This window comes from Gracilinanus agilis, chromosome X (assembly GCF_016433145.1).
Source record: "Gracilinanus agilis isolate LMUSP501 chromosome X, AgileGrace, whole genome shotgun sequence".
Classification (NCBI taxonomy): domain Eukaryota; kingdom Metazoa; phylum Chordata; class Mammalia; order Didelphimorphia; family Didelphidae; genus Gracilinanus; species Gracilinanus agilis.
This window is the reverse complement of record NC_058136.1, coordinates 38528988-38549740: the sequence shown is the minus strand read 5'-3', so window position 1 is coordinate 38549740 and position 20753 is coordinate 38528988. Positions and strand designations below refer to the sequence as shown.

Below are 20753 nucleotides of genomic sequence, written 5' to 3'. Positions count from 1 at the left end.
CATAAAAGAAGATTGCAAGGAAGAGTTTCTACAGTGCAGTGATGGTGAACCTTTTAGAAACAGAGTGCTGTGACCCTCTCCCACACTGAGTGCCAGGCTTGTTCTGCCCCCACCCCTTATCCCACATAGGGAAGGGAGAAAACACTCCTTTTGGGCTGCTGGGCAGAAGAGCAGGTAAAGTGAGGAATGTCCTTAGTGAGTGTAGAGAGGGGGAGGGGAGTGGCACAAGGGCTCTGCTCCCCTCCAGCTCTGCTGCTTGTGAGCTGCCCACCTTACCCTCTGTGTGCTCCTACTGGGCTGCTAGACAGAGGGGTGGGTGAAACGAAAAAATGTCATCAGGTGTGGTTGAGAGGGGGAGGGGAACAGCTCCATCTGAGTCCCTCTGCCTTTCTAGTAATGAACGGGGGGGGGGGGGGGAGGGCGGCACATGCCCACCGAGAGTGCTCTGCATGCCATCTCTGGCACACTTGTCATGCCATCACTGCTATAGTGGATGGGAAAATGAGGGAGGGATGGCAGAAACTGCTTGAACCTCACTCATAGGAACTGGTACAAAGAGAGAAGAAAGAGAAGAAAACAGAATGGAGGGAAATATACAATTAGTAATCATAACTGTGAATGTGAATGGGATGAGCTCATCCATAAAATGGAATCAGATAGCAGAATGGATTAGAAACCAGAATCCAACAATATGTTGTTTACAAGAGACACACTTGAAACAGAAAGATACACATAAAGCTAAAATAAAGGACTGGAGCAGAATCTATTATGCTTTGGCTGAAGTAAAAAAGTCAGAGGAATTTCAATCATGATCTCAGACAAAGCAAAGGCAAAAAGAGACCTAATTAAAAGAGATAAATCAGGCAAACTATATTTTGCTACAGGGTACCATAGACGATGAATTAATATTGAAAAGTTTTACAACAAATTTCTCTGATAAAGACATCTTTTCTCAAATATCTTGGGAACTGAGCCAAACTTATAAAAATAAGAGCTATTCCCCAATTGAAACAAATAGGCACTTTTCTGAAGAAGAAATCAAAGGTATCTCTAGTCATATGAATTAAATGTTCCGAATCACTATAAATCAGAGAAATAAAAATTAAAACAACTCTGGGGTACCACCTCACACCTTCAAAAAATGACAAATATTAGAGGAGTTGAGGGGAAATAGGTACACTGAGGGCAGCTAGCTGGCTTAGTGGATTGAGAGACAGGTAGAGAGGTGGGAGGTCCGGTCCTGGGTTCAAATCTGACCTCAGATACTTCCTAGCTGTATGATCCTGGGCAAGTCACTTAACCCCCATTGCCTAGTCCTTACCACTCTGCTGCCTTAGAATCAATATTAATTCTATTGGTTCTAAGATGGAAAGTAAGGGTTTTTATAACAAAAAATAGGAAAACTGATTAAAATGTTGGTAGAGTTTTGAACTCGTCCAACCATTCTGGAGAATAATTTAGAACTATGCCCAAAAGGGCTATAAAACTGTGCCTACCCTTTGACCCAGCAATACCACTACTAGGTCTATACCCCCAAAGAGATCAAAGAAAAAAGAAAAGGATCTATATATAAAATATTGATAAGTAGCTCTTTTTGTGGTAGGAATGAATCAGAAATTGAGGAGATGCTCTTTAATTGAGGAATGGTTGAAGAAGTCGTGGCATGATTGAAATGGAACACTATTGTGCTATATGAAATAGGGAGGAGAGTTTTAGAAAAAATGGCAAGACCTATAGGAACTAGTACAAAGTGACATGGGAAGGAGTGGGAGATCATTGTGCATAATCACTGCAATATTATCACTGTGAAGGACATGGCTACTCTAATCAAGACAACGACCCAAGACAATTCCAAATGACTCATGATGAAAAAAATGCTCTCCACCTCCGGAGAGCAAACTGATGAACTCTGAGTAGAAATTGAAGTATAATTTTCTTTTCTTTTTTTTTTAAACCCTCACCTTCCATCTTAGAATCAATACTGTGTATTGGCTCCAAGGCAGAAGAGTGGTAAAGGGTAGGCAATGGGGGTCAAGTGACTCGCCCAGGGTCACCCAGGCAGGAAGTGTCTGAGATCACATCAGAACCCAGGAACTCTTATCTCTAAGCTAGGCTCTCAATCCATCGAACCACCCAGCTGCCTCCTGAAGTGTAATTGTCTTATTTTCTTTATTTATTTTTGCGATATGGCTAATACAGAAATACGTTTTGCATGATTTCACATGTATAATTAATTTATATCATTTTGTCTGTCTTTTTAGTGGGTGGGGAAGAGGTGAGAGTGAGGGAGAGAATTTGAAACTCAATTTAAAAAGAAAATAATGTTAAAATTAAATAAATAATTAAAGTAATTTTTTAATTTATTGTGAGGAGAACACAGGCTTTATTAGATTGCCAAAGGGGTCCATAGCAAGGAAAATGCTAAGAACCCCTGCTCTCTCCCCTCTCTCAGTAACCTCATCAGGCCCCATGAGATTAACTATCATCTCTATGCAGATAACTCCCATATATCTACATATCTAACTTCCTTCTCCTCCCCCTGGGCTTCAATCCTGTATCCTCAATTACCTATGAAACATTTCGAATGCATATCCTAGAAACATCTTAAACTCATGAATGCGTTCAAAACCAATCTCATTATCTTTCCCCCCAACCCACCCTTCTTCCAAGCTTCCTTATTTCCACTGAAGGCACCCGCATCCTTTCAGGGTCTCAGATTCACAATCACGCCCGGGCCATTATTCTGAACATTATTCTAGGGGCCCGCCTTGCCCTCTCCCATGTTTGGTCAGTTGCCAAATGTCGCTGTTCCATCTTTCACAATATGTTTCCAGTGTGGCTCCTTCCCTCCACTTCCACAGCTACCTCCTTAGTTTGAACCTTCACTGGCTCTCCCCTACCTTATTTAAGCAGTATCCTACTGGGTCTCCCTGCCTCCAGTCTGTCCTCCCTCTAGCCCATCCTACACTCTACCCAAAGTCATTTTCATTAAGCTCAGATCTGACCATGTGACTCCCCTCCTCAACCAACTCTAGTGGTTTCCACTTGCCTCTGGAATAAAATGGAAATTTCTCCATGGAGCTTTTAAAGCTCTCCACAATCCAGCTCTCATCTACCTTTTAAGGCCGACTATGCCTCAAACGCTCCTATACTCAGATAAACGGACCGACATGCTGTTCCCCATACACGACGTTCCATCTTCTGCCTCTAAACCCTTTCACTGGCCATCCTCCATGCCAAGCTCCTTTTCACTCCTTTCTTTTTGTTTTTAAAACCCTTCCTTTCCATCTTAGAATCTGTACTAAGCATTGGTTATAAAGCAAGAGAGCAATAATTGCTAGGCAACTGGGGTTAAGGGACTTGTCCAGGGTCACACAGCTACGAAGTGTCGGTGTCTCTAGGTCTGGCTCTCTCTTCCCTGGGCCACCTACCTGCCTCCGTGCATTCCTTTTTTACCCCAGGATCAGAGAATTCCTATTGTCCTTTACATTTTTACATGCAACTTAATAATTACATCTTAAAAATGCATCTTGGGTGCCATTTTCTGCTTGTAGCCTTTCCTGATTGCCCTCAACTGTAAATGCCCTTCTTCCCAGACTGACTTGTATTTAACTACTTTATGTATGTAGATAGATATGTGGATGATATGATATGTGGATAGATATGTGGAAGAATGATAGTGGAGATTGATCAATCTTTGTTCTTCTATCCCACAGTGCCCACAACAAAGTAGGCACCTAAAAAAATGCTTGTTAACTCACTGATTGACTGATTGGTCCACCTAACTCAGCTTTTCCAGCTTGGAAAGCCCTGAATTCCAGAGCTTGAGCTTCTCTGGTGTAGTCTTTGAGGCCTCAAAGTAGGATATTACTGAAAGACAGAAAACTGGAATACAGGACAAGGCCATTAGAATAGTGTAAAGCAAAGGACTTTGGGGAGTGAGAGGCACACAGAGTGAGGAAGCGACTGGGAAAATCAGGTTCCCTCAAGGGAATCTAGGGCAGCTAGGTGATGCAGTGGATAGAGTGTTGGACCTCACATCAGGAAGATGACATCAGATCCTGAGTTCAAATCTAGCCTCGGTTACTTATTAGCTGTGCAGTCCTGAGCAAGTCACCTCACCCAGTTTGCCTCAGGTTTATCATTTGTAAAATGAGCTGGAGAAGGAAAAGGCAAACAAACCACTCCAGTGTCTTTGCCAAGAAAATCACAAAACGTCAGACACGACTGAAAAATGACCAAATAATAACAAAAGTAGGGAATCTTTCTTCACAGGGCTGCTGTGTGGGAAACCTCAGGAACTAATCTGAGCTTTTCTTACTCTTGGCTAAATACACATGCTGAGTCTTTTGAATTTTGCTAGTGAAGATGGACATTCCTAATAACCCTCCCACTTCTAGGCTCCTAGAGTACCTAAAGACTACCCACAAGCATGTTGCAAGGATGAAATGAGATGATAATATAAGTAAAATGCTTTGGCACTTAAAGTTGAAGGTAAAGTGTGCCAAGGACAACCCCATATCCCTCATGGCATTGACCAGAATGTCTTGCCCACAATTAGGTACCTGACTACCATGTGTTTTTCATGGGAAGACTTCTATGAAGGGACATGTAAAATGAAGAAGTCAGAGCCAAAAGAATGATCTCCACAGTGACGTAAAAGAAGACAACTTTGGCGAGCCAGAGAACTCAAGTCATGCATAATGGACAGTGTTGGCCCTAAATTGTTCAACTCGAAAAACTCATCATACAACAATGGAAGATCATACAGTTGGGGCAGGGCAGAGTCGTGTGTAGAAATCATTCCAGAAAGTAGTTCTGCATAGTGTTTTAGGAGAATTTATTTTGGTGAGCAGAAGCTGGGTTGTTTGTTGAGAAGTCTTTGCTACGTCAGAACAGAATATCATCGAGAAAGACTGCATCCTCTGTGTGTTACAGGTCACTGGATATTGTTTTTGAGACTCCATGTGAACTAAATTAATTATCTAGTGGCCATGAAGAATGGGGTGAAGGGAATCCTGATTTTTTAAAAAAAACTGCTACTAATAGCAACAATTCACAACTCTATAGCACTCTGGGGTTTACAGAATACTTTCTTTACTAAAAATTTTTCATAAAGTAGTTGGTCCAACTATGGTTACTGCCATTTTACAAGTAGGGACTCTGAAGCAGAGAAAGGCTAAGACACAAAGCTAGTAAATAGCCAGCCTTAGATTGGAACTCAGGTCTTTTTCCCTGCAATTCAGTGTTCCTGCCACTGCATCATACACTGACTTTCAAGTTTTGATGAATGGATGGATAGATGGATGGGTGGGTGGGTGGATGGATGGATGGATGGATGGATGAATGGATGGATGAGATATTCCAAAGTTCCTCTTGCTCTTCACTCATTTTAGCTAATCCCAAATCTGAGCCCATATTTTGCCCAGATCTATTCATACCACCTCAAAAAATTGACTCCACATATTGAATTATATATATCTAGTCCCATGCAACTTGGTCTTTACCATAAAGACTCAAAAAGGGACACTCTCCTGGTTTCAAAACCCATGGACAGATTTATCTCTTGGAATTGGTGTGCGTGTGTGTGTGTGTGTGTGTGTGTGTGTACACGTGAGTGCCCGCTAATGAAATAGATGCTCTCAACTTAAAATTCAGAGCAGTGGAGTTTGACATTCTTGGGAGATAGGGAAGAGGGAGCTGATGGGAAGTGGGAGATGAAAGAAAAGGTTTGGGTTGCAGTAAGCAGGTTTTATCCTAATCTGTTTTATCCCATAATGTCAATCCACAGGAAATCACTGGGCTGGGGAAGAACAGTCACGTATCCAGGGGGTTTGATTAGGTCCTATTTTAGTTGGATGGGATAGAAATGAATATAGCAAAAAGTCTGCTATTCTGGAGTGGTCACAGGCATTTCTCTGAACTGATAAGGAATCCTATTTCTAAACTGCTGGAGTGAAGCTGGGAGTCTTTTCAACACAATTAGCTTTTCTAGCAGCTGATGCAAAGCATGTAGGATGATAGACTGTGAGTGCCCATCTCTCTCCTGAATACCAGCCCCACAACTCCAACTGCCTGCTGGGCATCTCCACCTGGGTGTCCCATAGGCATCTCTGATTCAACATTCTGGAAGCAGAATTCTTTCCCTCCAACCATCCCTTCCTCCATACTTCCCTTCTTCTACCATTTGAATAGTCACCTCTGTTTGCCACCTAAGAGTCCGATTTGACTCGTCCCTCTAATTTGCCACCCCCTCCCCTCTAATAGCCAACATCTCTTATTGCCTGTCCCTTTCTCTCTACTCATACCACAACCAACCTGGTCCTCGTCACCTCTCACTTCAAATAGTGCAGTAGCTTTCCTATTGTTCTCCATGCATTCAGCCTGTCCCTTTCCAATCTATCTTTCATGCAGCTGCCAAACAAATATTCCTGAAATGTAGGATTGGTTATGTCACTTTCCGGCCTCGTTGTTTAATTTTTTTTCAATCTGTATTGCTATATATTGTTGTTCCACACCATATACTCATACACACACACATTTTACAGATGAAGAAACCGAGGCAGGCAATGATGGAGTGGCTTCCCCAGGGTTACACCACTCGTAAATGTCCAAAGAAAGATTTTAATTCAGTTTTTCCTTACCCAAAGTTCAGCATCCTACCTGATTTCTCTTCAATTTCCACTCCCACATTATCCAGGAAGCAGACTCCTAAGACGGCTGAGTCCCAAGCAAGGCAGATTTGATTAAAAGGAGAAACTTCTTTCTTCTTCAGTCAAGAAGGTTAAGAGCTGCCCCTTCAATACTCATAAAGGAGAATTAGTTGGTTCTCCAGGGCAAACTTCAAATAGCTGGCTACTCTGGTCTATCAGAAACCATTCCAGTGTAAGGACTGTCCTGAACCTCTCTGGAGAATTGCGGAGGAGAAAGAGGCTTCAGAAGCTAGTTAATTGGGCTTCTCGAAGGCAGGGTCTGCTTCATTTTCTTCTCTGTATCCCAGAACCCAGCAGAATGCCTTTGCACATAGAACATGATTTAATAGAAATACTTGTTAGTTTAATCTAGTTCAAACTCTTCCTTTTATGGATGAAGAAACAGGTGATATCTTTGCCCCAGGTTACCCAACTACTTAAGGGCAATACAGAAACTAGGCTTGTAAACTCATGGGATGTCAAAGAACAGAGAGTTGGGAGAGAATTTAGAACAAAGAATGCCGGAGTTGAGAGGGACTTGAAGACAGAGAATGTCTGAGATGTACAGAGCCTTGAATGGTGGAATGTCTGAGCTCCAAGAGACCCAGCGACAGGGTTGGAAGGATCTTTGGAAAATAGGATGTAAGGGTTGGAAAGGACCTTAGAGCAGAGAATGTCGGGACTGGAAGGCAACTTAGAACACAGAATTATATAGCTGGCAGGGATCTGAAAACCTGAATCTCAGGGCTAGATGAGACCTGAGAACAAAGATGTCAGGGATGGAAGATCCACTAAAAATAGCATGTTAGAGTTGAAAGGGTCCTGAAAACAGAGAATATTCAGGCTGGGAGGGATCTTTGAATAAAGGATGTCATAGGTGGGGAAAACCTACAAATGTCAGGGCTATAAGGGACTTAAGAACAAAGAAAGGATCCTTGAATAGAGAGTTAGAAGGGATCTGAGAAAAGGGAAGACCTGAAAACAGACAATATTAGTGATGGAAGGAGCATAAAGACAAAGAATATCAGAGCTAAGAACATAGTGCGAGGTCAGGAAGGGAACTTGGAACACTGAATGTGAGAACTAGATAGGTTCTTGGACCACTAAATGCTAGAAAAAATTTAAAACAGAGGGTGTCAGAGCTAGAAAGGATCCCAGAAGAGAGAATAGTGAAAGCTGGAAGAGACTGGGGGTGGGGGAGGTCAGAGCTACAAGAGAAAAGTTCATAATCAGAAGGGACAGAGAATGCCAATGCTAGAAGGTAGAACGTCTGAGCAGGAAGGGATCTTAAAACATAGAATGTCAGCTCTGGAAGGGAACTTAGAACATAAACCGTTAGAGCTAGCTAGAAGAGTCCTTTGATCATAGAGTGTCTGAGCTGGAAGAGTCTTTTGAATATAGAATGTTAGAGCTAGAAGGGATCTGAGAAAAGAGAACGTCAGAGGTGGTCAAAAAGCATGATAGCAAATAAAAGAGCTGGATGGAACCTCAGAAAAAAAGACTATCCTGCCTGGGAGGGATCTGAAAAGCCAGACTGTAAGAACTAGAGGGACCCTGGAATGCTAGAGCTGGATGAGGGTTTAAAACATAGAATATTAGAGCTTGGAAGGGACGTGAGGAAAGGGAATATCACAACCAGGGAGGGAACTGAATACAAAGAATGCCAGAGCTGCAAGAGACCTGAGAACCTCAGAGCTGGAAGGGGCCTAAAAGAAAGACTGTTCCGGGCAGAAGGGACTTGAGACCAAAGAAAGGCAGAAATGGAAGAGAGCTGAGAATACCGAATGACTGTGCTGGAAGGGGCTGTGGAATGGAGGATATCAGAACTCAAAGGCAAAATATTGAAGCTAGAAGAGGCTTCGGAAGAGAGAACGTCAGTCCTGGAAAGAACCTTAGAATAGAACGTTTAAGGAAAAGACCTGAGAACAAGGAATGGCATAGCTGGAAGGGTCCTGGGAATAGAACACACAAGCTGGGTAGGACTTTGGAAGGTAGCATTTGTGAGGTAGAAGGGTTCTTCAAACACTGAATGGCAGAGTTGGAAGGGAGCTAAGGCCAAGGTAGGTTAATGCCCGAAGAGACCTGAGAACAAAGAATGACAGCGCAGAGAGAGACCTGAAAACACAAAATGTCAGAGCTGGAAGGTTTCTGAGAACAGAGCTGGCCGTGCTGGGTGGGGTTAGGAAGGTGGAACGTGGACTGGGGCCTTAAAACACAGATCGTCGGGGCAGGGGGCTCGAGGAGAGGAAGGGAAGGCAGAGGACGGATGTTAGAGCTTAGAACGTCTGCCTAAAATGGCAAGGGCCCGAGGAGCGACAATGGCACGGCTGGAAGGGACGCGAGATGCTGTCTAGTCGAAACTCCCCATTTGAGAGTCAAGAAAAGAGAGCCAGGGAGAGGGGTGGAAGGTGCGGGAGAGCCTGTCCAAGGTCACCCAGGTAGAGTTACAGAAGTGGCCCTTAGCCGCAGCCCCCCAACCGCCCACTCTAGTGCAGGACTTTGGAGGGCACGAAGCCGTTGGCCCCGCTGCTGCTGAGGGCGGAGACGGGGCCCCTCCCTTGGGAGCCAGGCCTGTTAGCCCCACTGGCACCCCCGCCGGGATAACAGGCGATCGCAGGTGCCCCCCTGACCGAGCCCTGCCGCCCCCTTCCCAGATCGGCCGTGTCCAGGGACCCCAAATATTCAGGAGGGAGTAGAGGCTGAGTGGCGGGAGGGAAGGGGCGAGGCCCTGCGTCCATTCATTCTCTGTCCACCTGGTGGGCGCTGCCACCTTTGCCCGGGTGCCTCGGCCAGCAGGAGAGCGGCGGGGGCGGTTCCCAGTTGCCTAGAATGGCCCCAGGGCAGCACGTTTATCCCTCTCCCACTCCCTCCCGCCAAGCGTACCCCTCCAGCACTTTACGCCGACTCAGTCCCTAGGCTCGGAGAGAGCGAGCTAGCGAGCGGCCAGCGCGCCCCGCGTAGGAGAGCAGCCCGCACGTATCCAGGCCCCGCCCCCTGGCCGGCCTACTTACAGCATTGGCCGGCCCGCTTGTCATTCCCACCGTGGCTCCCATTCATGCAGTTTGGTTGCGTCTTGGTGTATTTGAGTGTTTGCAATAAAAAGGGCTTTTAATTTTTGGAGGTGCAAGTCCGGCTGCAATTAGTTCTCGGGAAAGTCTCCCGCCCTGCAAACAGCCGATCGCGGCGAGCTTTAGCTCTCGCTTTCTCCCTTGCAACTGCAAGCCACTCATTCCGAGGTGCAACTATGCCCAAAAGAAAGGTAAGTGCGGGCAAGAGTGGGAAGGGTCAGGAGCCGCTCGCCTGTCTATTTGAGCCCGGGCAGCTCGCGCTGTTTCTGGGCTGGAGGCTGCCAGAGCGCTCTGATGCATGTGCCGAACTGGAGTAGGCAAAGGAAGGGAAGGCGAAGAAGGCTCGAGGATCGGGGCTCGGGATCGAGTCTGAGGCTGGGGCTGGGGCTGGGGCTAGAGCTAGAGCCGGGCTCGGGGAGCGGGCGCCGGTGTTGGGTGAGCCTCTCATTGCACTTCGGACGGCTGGCTTTACCAGACTCGGAGCAACGGGCGCGGGGTCTCCATGCTGGCTCCCTTACAGCCCTAGCGCCGCTGCCTCCTCCCCTGCGCACCCCGATTGGTGAGCCGGGGCTCCCGCCGGCCACCCTGCCAGGCACCAGCCCCCTCCCTCTGCCTCGAGCTTTTCTCGGGCAGCCAGCTGGATCCTCCAGGAGGGAGATTTGGGGAGCGATCCCTGCGTCTTTCTCTAGTATTTGCCTTTGTTCTCCCTTTTTTCCCCCTCCCTCCTCCACTTCTGGTCGTGCCAGATGGCTGTGCAGTGGTAATTCTGGGCCATTAGGCGGCGCAGATTTTGCAACTGTCCTTGAGCAGGGAGAGAGATTCACAGCCATAATTAAGAACTTCGGAGGGAGCCGAGCCATCTCCGGGTCTCCTAGGAAGTTCAGGTGCTCTCAGAGGCCACCTAAAGGAGCCAAGGGAACAGAGTGCAGGGGAAGCCCGGAAACGGCAATTGCAAGGGTTTGGGGGAGCCCGTTCTGCAAGATCACTTAGCTTCTTGCCAACTCTCTCTCCTAAACTCTTGCAAAGGTAACTCCCCGACTCGACTCCAAGAGGAGACCGGAGACCTGTGCCGGGCGCGCTCGGCGCGCCCCAGGCTGGGATCTGGGTGCCTCAGGAACACTGCCTAATTGCCCCCCCTTCCCGAACCCCTTTACCCCCTGAGCCAGAGCCTTGATCCCTCGGGGATCCCTCGGCTGTGGGTGTAGACGGGGTGGCGTGGGGGTAAATCCTGCATTTCTAACCCCGCCAGCCCCAGCCGCCTGCTGCAGAGTCCTATGGGGTTCACTTCATGGGAGTCATCCTTGAGCCGAAGCTGACAACAACCTGGTTGTTGCAGGTAATCTGGCGGGAAGTTTTTAAATTGCCCGACGTCTGGCTTGGTGACGCACTGACGCTGGGACCAAGGGGCTTTTTTCCCGAGGCTTTGTGGGACTTGTAGTTCTTTGGCACAGGATTTGGAGGTGAAGGTAGGGCTGGGGGGACCGGCCCCCTTAGCCTCAGTTGCTGGTGCACCTGAGGAGAGTGAGAAAGAAGGGGCTTCCTGTAGGAAAAAAAAAAAAGCGCATTAACACTGCCCGGTCCTTCCCGCCCCCTCCTTTTTGTTGGCTCGAATACTGCCGAACTTCAGGTAAGCGCAAGAGGAGTGGTAAGGAAGGGTTTAAAGGAATGGCTGGTTTTTGCTGGGGAGCAAAGATTGGGAAAAGTCCGGAAAAAGTTCTAGAGATGGCTGTGGAGCCAAGTCTCAGGTCGGCACTTCAGGCGACTGGGCTGCGCCCTGCATTCTTACAAATAAGGCAGTCGAGTCTTTGGGCTGGACCCCACCAAGTACCAAACGCTATGGGGCTCTTCTTGTCCTCCCCTAAGACTGGGCAGGGGCCATCTTCTCAAGTTGCCTTTCTCTTTTTTCTTTACAGGCAGCCGTTGAAGGGCAGGTAAAGGAGGAGGTGAGTTTGCTTTGTCATAACACTTCAAGGAAAAGCTCAATTCTTACATGTAAGGTGGATACAGCAACACACATGAATGATGTGCCCTTGGCACCAGACATAAAGCTTAGCTGAGAGAGGAGCTCTGCCCACGGACACTAGGAGGGGGAGAGGATACCCACATAAGTATAAAACCCAGACGGTGCACATGTTAAGGAAAGATCTCATCATCTAGGTTGTCTAGGTGTCCAGAATTGCCTTCCCGGGTCAACTTGGCATTCTGGGAAGTGTAAGGGAGAGAAGGGGGAAAAGTAGAGAGGCAGAAACAAAAATGAAGCCTGAGGGGGCAAATGGAAAGTCTCAGAGGGGAGGTAGGTGGGTCACACTTCACAGGCAGGCAGTCCTGTTGACAATTTACAAATGGGTGGCACTTGAGTTGGGCTTTAAAGAATGGGTAGGAATTTAGTGGAGGAAGAAGAGGAAGATGGCCATGCCAAGGACATACATGACTAGCAAAGGCAAAGAGGCTGCAGAGTTCTGGGAATGTTTGGGAGGGCAGGGGAAGCCAGGCAGAAAATTGTCCAGTTTGGCTACAGCGCAGATTGTGAAGAGGGGAGTAATAAGCCATAAGGCTGTAAAGGTAGGATAGAAACAGAGTGGAGAGAGCCTTGAATTCTAGCCAGAGGTACTTAACCGACTGTCAGCATAACCGACTGACATGGGCCAAATGTCCACCAGTTGTTCTTAATATAGCACAACTAATATGAGCTAACTGTCCATCGGTTATCCCTCAGACAGTTGAAGAATAGCCACTGGGGGGCCAGCAGTTTCCACTTGTAGCCACACGATGGTAGAAGTATGTGAGCGAGGTCCCCCCATGCCCACCCACCCAAGAATGTGAATTTATGAGACAATATCAACAAGAGTCACACAGGATTGGACAAGGGTGGATCCGCATCCTCACAGTTGGTGGGAGAACCCCCGTCTCCAGAATCAGAGAACTGTTATACTACAAGCCAACCAACAGTGTAGCAATAAGATTTCTTAGAAAATATACCTGGCATGAAAGCCTTCCAATTGCAAGGCACTCGACACTTTATTGAGCTGCCATATTAAGATCTGAAAAGAACGTGTTCTTTACGTCAAGGGGGGCTGTTTGTTACTAATCACGGTGCTAATTTAAACCAGCAATTAGGAGGTAATTAGTATCATTTCCAAATTATTGAAGTGTCATGCCAAATTGAACTCATTTCCGACTGAATGCTGTAGATACAGTGTAGATTGCAGCAAAGCATTTGACAAAGTTCCTCTTGCTACCCGTAAGAACTAGATGGTGATATGGCAGGGAGGAGATGGAGTTAGACAGATTCGGAACCGGATGAAGGACCAGACCCAAAGAGGAGCCATTAGTGGCTAAGGGTCAGCTTAGAGGGAGGGTTCAAGAGGTATCCAAAAAGCCTCCACTTGGCCTCGGCTCTAACCAATGACTTGAATAAAGTCAAAAAGCTTTAAGAATAGCTCATCCACTGGATGACAGTCAGGATTCACAAAGATCCTGACAGGCCAGAATTCGGGGCTGAATCTGGTCTGATGAACTTGGACAGAGAATAAGATTTATCCCTGGGATGAAAAAAAAAATCCACTTTGCAAGTACAAGATAAGGAAGGCATGGCTGGCCACCACTTTGGTGGAAAAGATTTGAGGGATCTCATGGACCTGAAGCTCCATGTAAGTCATCGGTTATGATAGCCAGGAAATTGGATGCCATCCTGAGCTGTATTGACAGAACAGGAGTACATAGAGGCAGGTTACAGCTTCACTGTCCTCTGCCCTGGCAAGACCAGATCTGAAGTGTGGTGCTCACTTGTAAGGTCCACATTTTACAAAGGGCACTGATACCCTGGAGAGCTCCAGAAGCTGTCAGTCACCATGATGAAGGGCCTCAAGAAAATAGCCTATAAAGACGGATTAAAGGAACTGGGGGTGTTTCTCTTAGAGGAATGAACATTAAAATAGCTATATTTAAGTATTTGACAGGCTAGCGTGGCAGATAGGTTCATTTTGTTCTCATTGGCCCCAAAGAGTAGCCCTACAAGTGGTGGGTGAAAGTGGCAGAGAGGGAAATTTAGCCTTGATATGAAGAAAAACTCTACTAATTAGAGCTGGTTAAAAGTAGAACGGACCACTGTGAGAGAGAGTGAGTTCACATTCACTTGACGTGACCAAGGGAAACCTAAACATCCACTTGTTGTTGGCATAACATGGAAGGGGTCCTTTATCAAGATATGAGTTGTCCCAGCCACCTTCAGGTATCTTCCAGCTGGGAGACTGCATGATCCTCAGGTCACAGGTAGTGGTGGGGGCAGCGGGGGGGTGGGGGGGTGCGTGGGAATCTAAATTGTAATTGCCCTCACATTTTTGAACCCTAAATTCACAGTTTATTTAGAATACCGCAGAATCTCAGTATGAGAATGGCTCTGAAAAGGGATCTTGTCCAACCTACAGCTGACCCCCCCTCCGCCCCCTCGCTCCAATTCCCCCCAGAAGCAACAAACTCCCCTGGGAGTGTAAAAAATAAAATTAACAGTAGCAAGCTCCAATTTGTCGTATTTCGTGTAAATATGAATAATCCTTGCTTGGTGTAGGTTTCCCTTTAATGGAAATGTTTTTTGTTTTATAGCCAAAGAGACGGTCACCTAGATTGTCTGCTGTAAGTATTGCCTGTTTTCTCTGGCGATAACAGCCGATCTGAACAAATGAGACTATCGTGTTTAGTGTTGGGCTTACAGGGGAAATTCTAGGAAAACACCACCGCTTGGGAAATCTATCATTTCACTTGTGTTTTAAGTATATACATTCCAGTTGGTGGAACAGTTGGATTCCCTTGTTTGTGAGTCATCTTTTTGCAGTGACAGATTTGTTTCTACATTTCTCTGACCTCTGGTTTTTTTTGTGTGTATGTATATATGTATATGTGTGTGTGTGTGTATATGTGTGCCTATGCAGAAGCCTGTTCCTCCCAAATCTGAGCCCAAAACCAAAAAGGCAGCAGCCCCAAAGGTAAGCACTGAACTCTGAATCTCAAAAGAGCAAGATGTTTCTCTCTTGAAATACATTATCAGTAAAACACGGGCAATTTGGCTTTCTTTCTTTAAAAAATGTACTTTCTTCTTCCACCCCATGTCCAAGTATAAGCCTCTTGGACAAGAGCAATTCCTTGCTCCGTGTTTCCTTTTGTGTTCACTGTGTTTTGGCACTTAAAAATAACGCGTTGACCTTTTCGAGGAGACAGATACAAATGGAAGCTGGAAAAGACCCATTAAGTGATCATGTTCGTGCCTTTGGCAGTGTACCGGAACACTGAGGCCATACGGAGGAGGAAAAAGAAGGGGAAGAGCAAAACCGCCAGTGGACATAACGAACGCTTTCTACACGGGCACTTGGGTGATGTGGCTAATGCCAGTGTAGAAATAGTTACAGTGTCAGGCTGAACGCTTGCCTTACTCCTGGGAATATTTTGAGCATTAGTAGTAGATTTAGACCTAGAAGGTACTCTGCTTTTAATTGCTTTTAATTTCCAAGAGGTGACGTGGCTAAGATATTTGGCATGTTAGACTACTTCCTAAGAACAAGTTTGGGGAACCACTCTCTGACCGGTTGACCTTTTATAGGTACAAATATCTGAAAACACACAAAAGAGTCACTGTCGCCCATTAGCCAACTGAGTTATAGTCTCATGTCAAAGGACAGTTTCGTGATCCCAGGCACTGCCTCTCCACAAGACCAAAGCACCAGGTGGTTTGATCGATTCATTAGAGCAACTGATTCATTCAATGGAAGAAGAAAAAAATCAAACCAACTGGTTATTTGAGGTTGAGGAGACAGAAACGGCTGGTTTTCTTGGTTGACATTTTCCCTTTTGAACCATTCGTTTTGGCATCATGAAAAACAGCGTACTGGCCTCGGGAGAGAAGACGCTTTCTGCATGATTCTAAGCTCTTCTGTTTTAGATGACGAGGTTAGCTAGAAAAAAACGTGGCTTTTGGTCACCTCTTGGTTGTCGATATTACTCACATGTCCACAAAGAGCTTTTCCCCCAGGGCAGCATCCCTTGGTACCTGCTCTTGTTGCCAGGGACGGCACAGAGTTTGCTATGTCCCTGCTCCCGAGACTACCATCTTAGCTCATTTCTTTTTAATACTGCCCACCTGTGCTGCCCAAGCTCAAAAGCCCTCTGGGACTTAGAACATTAGAGGCTCGTGGTTTGTTCTTCCGTAAGAGTCCAAAGAGACCTGAACACTGGTGCAACTCTGCTAAAAACTGATCACTACAACTTCGATTCGGCCTGTGTGTTAGGCATTGAAATACAGAGATGAGTGGCATACAGTCCCTGCCCAGTAGGAGGTTATGATCTAATAGGGGGGATAAGCTAGCATGCAATAACAGCCAAACGCAGCATGATCCGGTAAGTGTCTTAAGCCAGGTACAAAGCATTGGGCAGCGATATTCATAGGAGAAAGAACTTGCCTTGATTCTAGGGTGAGAGACAAACAGAGGAAGAGCATTTCAGGTGAAGGGAATAACATGCACAGAGACAGGAAAGTATGGGACGTGTTGAGATAATAGGGTAGTGCCACTTGGCTGGAACATTTGAGTACTTTGCAAGGAGCGGCAAGCTAGAGAGGTACTTGGCCATATCATGCTAAGCCTTTAATACCAGGCTGATGATTTGGACTTTCACTAAGCAATGGGGATCAACCGAAGGCTTTTGAGCAGAAGAGTAGCATAATCACAGATAGACTTTAGGAAATTTTATCGGGCAAAAGCATGAATAAAGAACATATATAATTAGGCTGTCATGTAGGGCAAGAGGCAATGAGAACATAACTTGGGGTGGTAGCAGGAGAAAAGAAAGAGACAGGTTCAAGAAGGCAGAATTTTTTTTAAGGCAAAATTTATACGACCTGGTCAAATGTTTCAATATTGGGGCAGGGCATAAAATAAAATAAAATACATTTTTTGAAGGCAGAATTGATATGACCTGGTCAAATGGTTCAATATTGGGGCAGGGCATAAAATAAATGGAAGAGTCAAAGGTGATGCTCAACATTCAGCAGATACGATGTTATTAACAAAAACAGAGAAGTCAGGAGAAGGGCAAGAGGCTTTGAGAGGGAAGATGATGCATTCAGTTCTGGATAGACTGAGTTTGAGGTACTGGCAGGACAGGCAGCAGGCAAAGAGCTAGAAACCAAGTCTATAGATTATATCTCAGGAAGAGAGTGAAAAGAAAATAAAAATATGCCACCGTCAGGCTGGAATTTCTTCTTCTTGACTAGACTATTTGTTAGGAGAGCTATAGTTTTCCTTTCTTTGTTATTGTTAAGTGGAGGGGGCAGGAGTGGAAAGGGAAGAGAAATGAGAGGGAGAGAAAATAGATGCTTGTTAAAAATAATAAAAAGTCAAGTTTGATCATATAACTTCAGAAAAATTATGTGGAAATTTGTTATTACATATAAAACATTTTTAAATTAAAAAATAATCATTAGTTTTTTTTTTTAAAAAATAAAGACTAAGAGGACTCAGAACTGACTCTGAGATAACCATATTAGAAGTAAAATATTCTATATTTTAGAAGCAAGGGGATTAAGAGGAGCCAACAAACACAACTGTTTGTGGTTAAAACGTACAGTTTACAGTTAAAATTGTGTATTAATTGTTTGTCCCTCTGTTACTGGGCAGAAAATGAACGTAGCAAACGATAAAAAGGAAATCAAAGGCAAGAAGGGGCCAGCCAAAGTCAAAGTTGAGACCAAGGAGGAGGAAGTTAAAGAAGAAAACCACTCTGAAAATGGAGAAACCCAAACCAATGAGGTACCCTTCGATGTAAGTTGAATAAATATGTAATATAGATATTTTCGTGATGATTTTACCTAAAAAGAAACAAATTGCAAAACCTGAATTGAAGGAATCTTGGGGATCATCTTTTCTAATCTTCTAATTTAAAAAAAGAGGAAACTGAGGCCCAGAGAAAGGGAGTGAGGAGCCCCAAGTCACACTGCTAGTTGGTGAGAGAACCAAGAGTAGAATCCAGGTCTCTTGCCTCCCCAGTCTTCAATTCTGTCTACTATTCCTGGGATGTCTTTTGTAGTTTTATTTCAGAGGGTCAAAACTTGTTGAATTCTATTGTCTAATCTCCTTGGGTGGGGGACATTTGAGATGAAAAGGAGAATATCAGATGGAGATGAGAAAAGATGTTGGAATGGCTGTAACCTGAAGCAAGTGGCTTATCACGGCATTTATCCTGCTGCTTTGTGCCCTTGGGGGAGTTACTTGCCCAGCTTGGGCTATGGTTTATCTATAAATTGGAGTGATTGACCGAAATCACCGCCATTTATCAGACTCTATGATAATCTGAGCTCTGCTAGTAGAACTTCGTTCTAAGAATACGCAGTCATTCTGTGTGCTCACCTTACCCCACCGAAACCACCAAATGCACCAGTTATGAGTTCAGCCTTAAGAAAGCTCCCAGCCCGCCTCCAACAGTGGCTATTGCTGATGTTTTCGTGCATTGCCGGACTCCTCCAAATGTGCTTGTCAGTTTTCTGTGCAGACCAATACAGAGCTGAATGCAGAACTTGTTTTTTAAATATGCCAACTAGTATTTTAATAAGATTCTGGCATTTGTAAATGAGCTCGTTATAGGGTGCGAGCCTTTGGCTTCCCAGTCAGATTTTCTGTGTATTCCTTACTTTTGTAACTTAGAAGGGCCATGAAAATGAATTCTCTTGTCCTTTTTTTTTTTTTTTAATCTAGACTTGTGATTTCACTGGGACGGGGAATTGCCTTGTAGGAAAACTCCCTCCATCAATTCAGATTGCGACTGCTCTATAATTTACAGTCTTTAAAAAAAAAACCCTTACCTTCTGTCTTTTTTTAAGTCCAAATTCCCTTTATTTCATGGGATTTGGTCAAAGTCACATATTTGGCATTCTGGTACTTTTGATTCCCATGTCAATGTTCAGAGTTTCATAGCACACATTACCTTCTATCTAGAAATCAATCCAAGGCAGAAGAGTGGTAAGGGTAGGCAATGGGGGTCAAGTGACTTGCCCAGGGTCACACAGCTGGGAAGTATCTGAGGCCAGGTTTGAACCCAGGACCTCCCGTCTCTAGGCCTGGCTCTCCATCCACTGAGCTACCCAGTGACCCCCTGGGTGATTTCATTTTGGTGGGTCTTCCCTACATCAACACAGATTTCAACCACCTCAATACTCTTAATAAGAGTAATAGCTCACATTTACCCAGAGCTGTAGGGTGTGAAAAACACGGGAAGAACCGTATGAAGTGGGTGCTACTATAATCCCCATTTTACAGATGAGTCAGCTAACCCTCTTAAAGGTTAAGTGATTTGCCTGAGGTCACATAGCTAATAAGTAACTGACTGGGGATGCTAATGAGGTCTTTCTGACTTCAAGAATAGTTCTCTACTGGGAACAGCATGGTACTTGCAGCCTTTAAGATGGGTACATGCTTGAGAGCCTTTCCAACTTGGTAGGAAGCCCAAGAGTTTGTTCTCCAGGGCCGGGGTCTGAATCTAAGCTCTGGTTTTATTCTCATTCAAATTCCAAGTCTCAGTTTGGCCAGAGAGGGGTGGGTGGTCTTTCTTAGAGGGCAGGAGTCCTGCCCACTAGTGGGGGGTCGAACCCAGCCATCATTTGGGAGATAAGAACGATTATTCGAAAATGTAAAAACCATTCTTACGACTAGCATTCTTAGCCCATATTATTTTTTATTATAGTTTTATTTTGAATATTTTCCCCTAGTTACATGTTTCATGTTCTTTCCCTCTCCCCCCAACCCCGCTTAATCGCCGCACAATTCCACTGCTTAGCCCATATTAAAACAGGTAGTTTGCCTATCTAGGGAATAGAAGGAAGTTTGCCTTGCTCTAGAGAAAGGAATCTTGTAAAGAAGACATAAGAGATAAGGTTGGCTGTAAAGATTGGGGAGAAGTTTTATGACACTCGCAAGTAAGATATTTTTTTATCTCTGTTCCATTACAACCAGGTGCCAGCGGTGGAAGAACCAGAGGAGAAAGCAACCAAGTCTGAGTAAAACTTAACACTGCCCTGTATCTCCATCAGTTTGGTATCTGTACCTCCATCCTGTATTGTTAACATAGAGGAATATTTTTATCAACTATTTTCTAAATGCAGGTGTTTTTTTTTTTTGAGCATGAAGTTAATTCTGGAACGTCTCCATCTTGGTTGCTTGGGTATGGTGTCGCCAACAAGATATCACTGTCTCTGCATTTTGTGATTGTAATAGTTTGATCTATGGGAAGAATAAGTGGTGGTAGCTTCTGACTTTTGTCACTGTGTCCCTTCTTTGTGTGAGCTATCCTTTCCGTCCTTTGGATTTTCCTTTGGCCCTGGTACATGTTTAATTCAGCGAAGTGGGGAGGTCCCGAATGGAAAGCTCTTGCTTCCGGCTAGTCCAGGGTGTCTGTGGGTTGATTTTATAAAGAAGGTGAGCTATTTTCATGAGATTCTAAGAGTTGGAAATATCTTTCCCAAATATAACTTTAATATTAGTTTTTGAAAGAAAGTAAAATGTAATCATGTTTCTAAACAAAGTACAAATGTTTATTTCAGAAGGGCAGGTGGATTGTATGTGTAGCCTCTATTAGAAATTTTGCTGGATTTATCTAAATAAAATAAAAAGACTCCTCGAAATGTGTTTGGGATTCATCGGATTTCTTTATTCCAAAAGTAGAATCGACCGAATGTTATAACTCTTAATTGGGTGTGTCCAAAGTCTCATTCCTGTGGTCACCCCCCTCTGCTAGTGGGGATCGTAACCTATCTGTGCCTTCTCTCCGTGCTTGGCTCTTATCTGCATCTTGTCCAAGGGAGGTCCTGCCCAGGTACACTAGATGTCCTCTCCTTTTAGATGCTTCACTGTGTCACGGATAGCATCGCAATAGTTGGATTCTTCAGCTACGGCTTGACTACTTTCTCCAGTTATATACAGCCTTAGAGACCCATGAGGATTCACCCTTAAAACAG

The 20753-nt window shown here is 45.0% G+C and overlaps 1 protein-coding gene across 1 annotated transcript; it reads left to right on the top strand.

The window, feature by feature from the left end:
• Positions 1–9906: 9906 nt before the first annotated feature.
• HMGN5 (high mobility group nucleosome binding domain 5) lies at positions 9907–20424 on the top strand. Its single transcript, XM_044682676.1, has 6 exons — positions 9907–9951; positions 11674–11703; positions 14363–14392; positions 14689–14742; positions 17425–17568; positions 19753–20424. Exons 1-6 carry the CDS (start codon positions 9937–9939, stop codon positions 19798–19800), a joined length of 321 nt encoding a protein of 106 aa, XP_044538611.1. The 5' UTR covers positions 9907–9936; the 3' UTR covers positions 19801–20424.
• Positions 20425–20753: the final 329 nt, after the last annotated feature.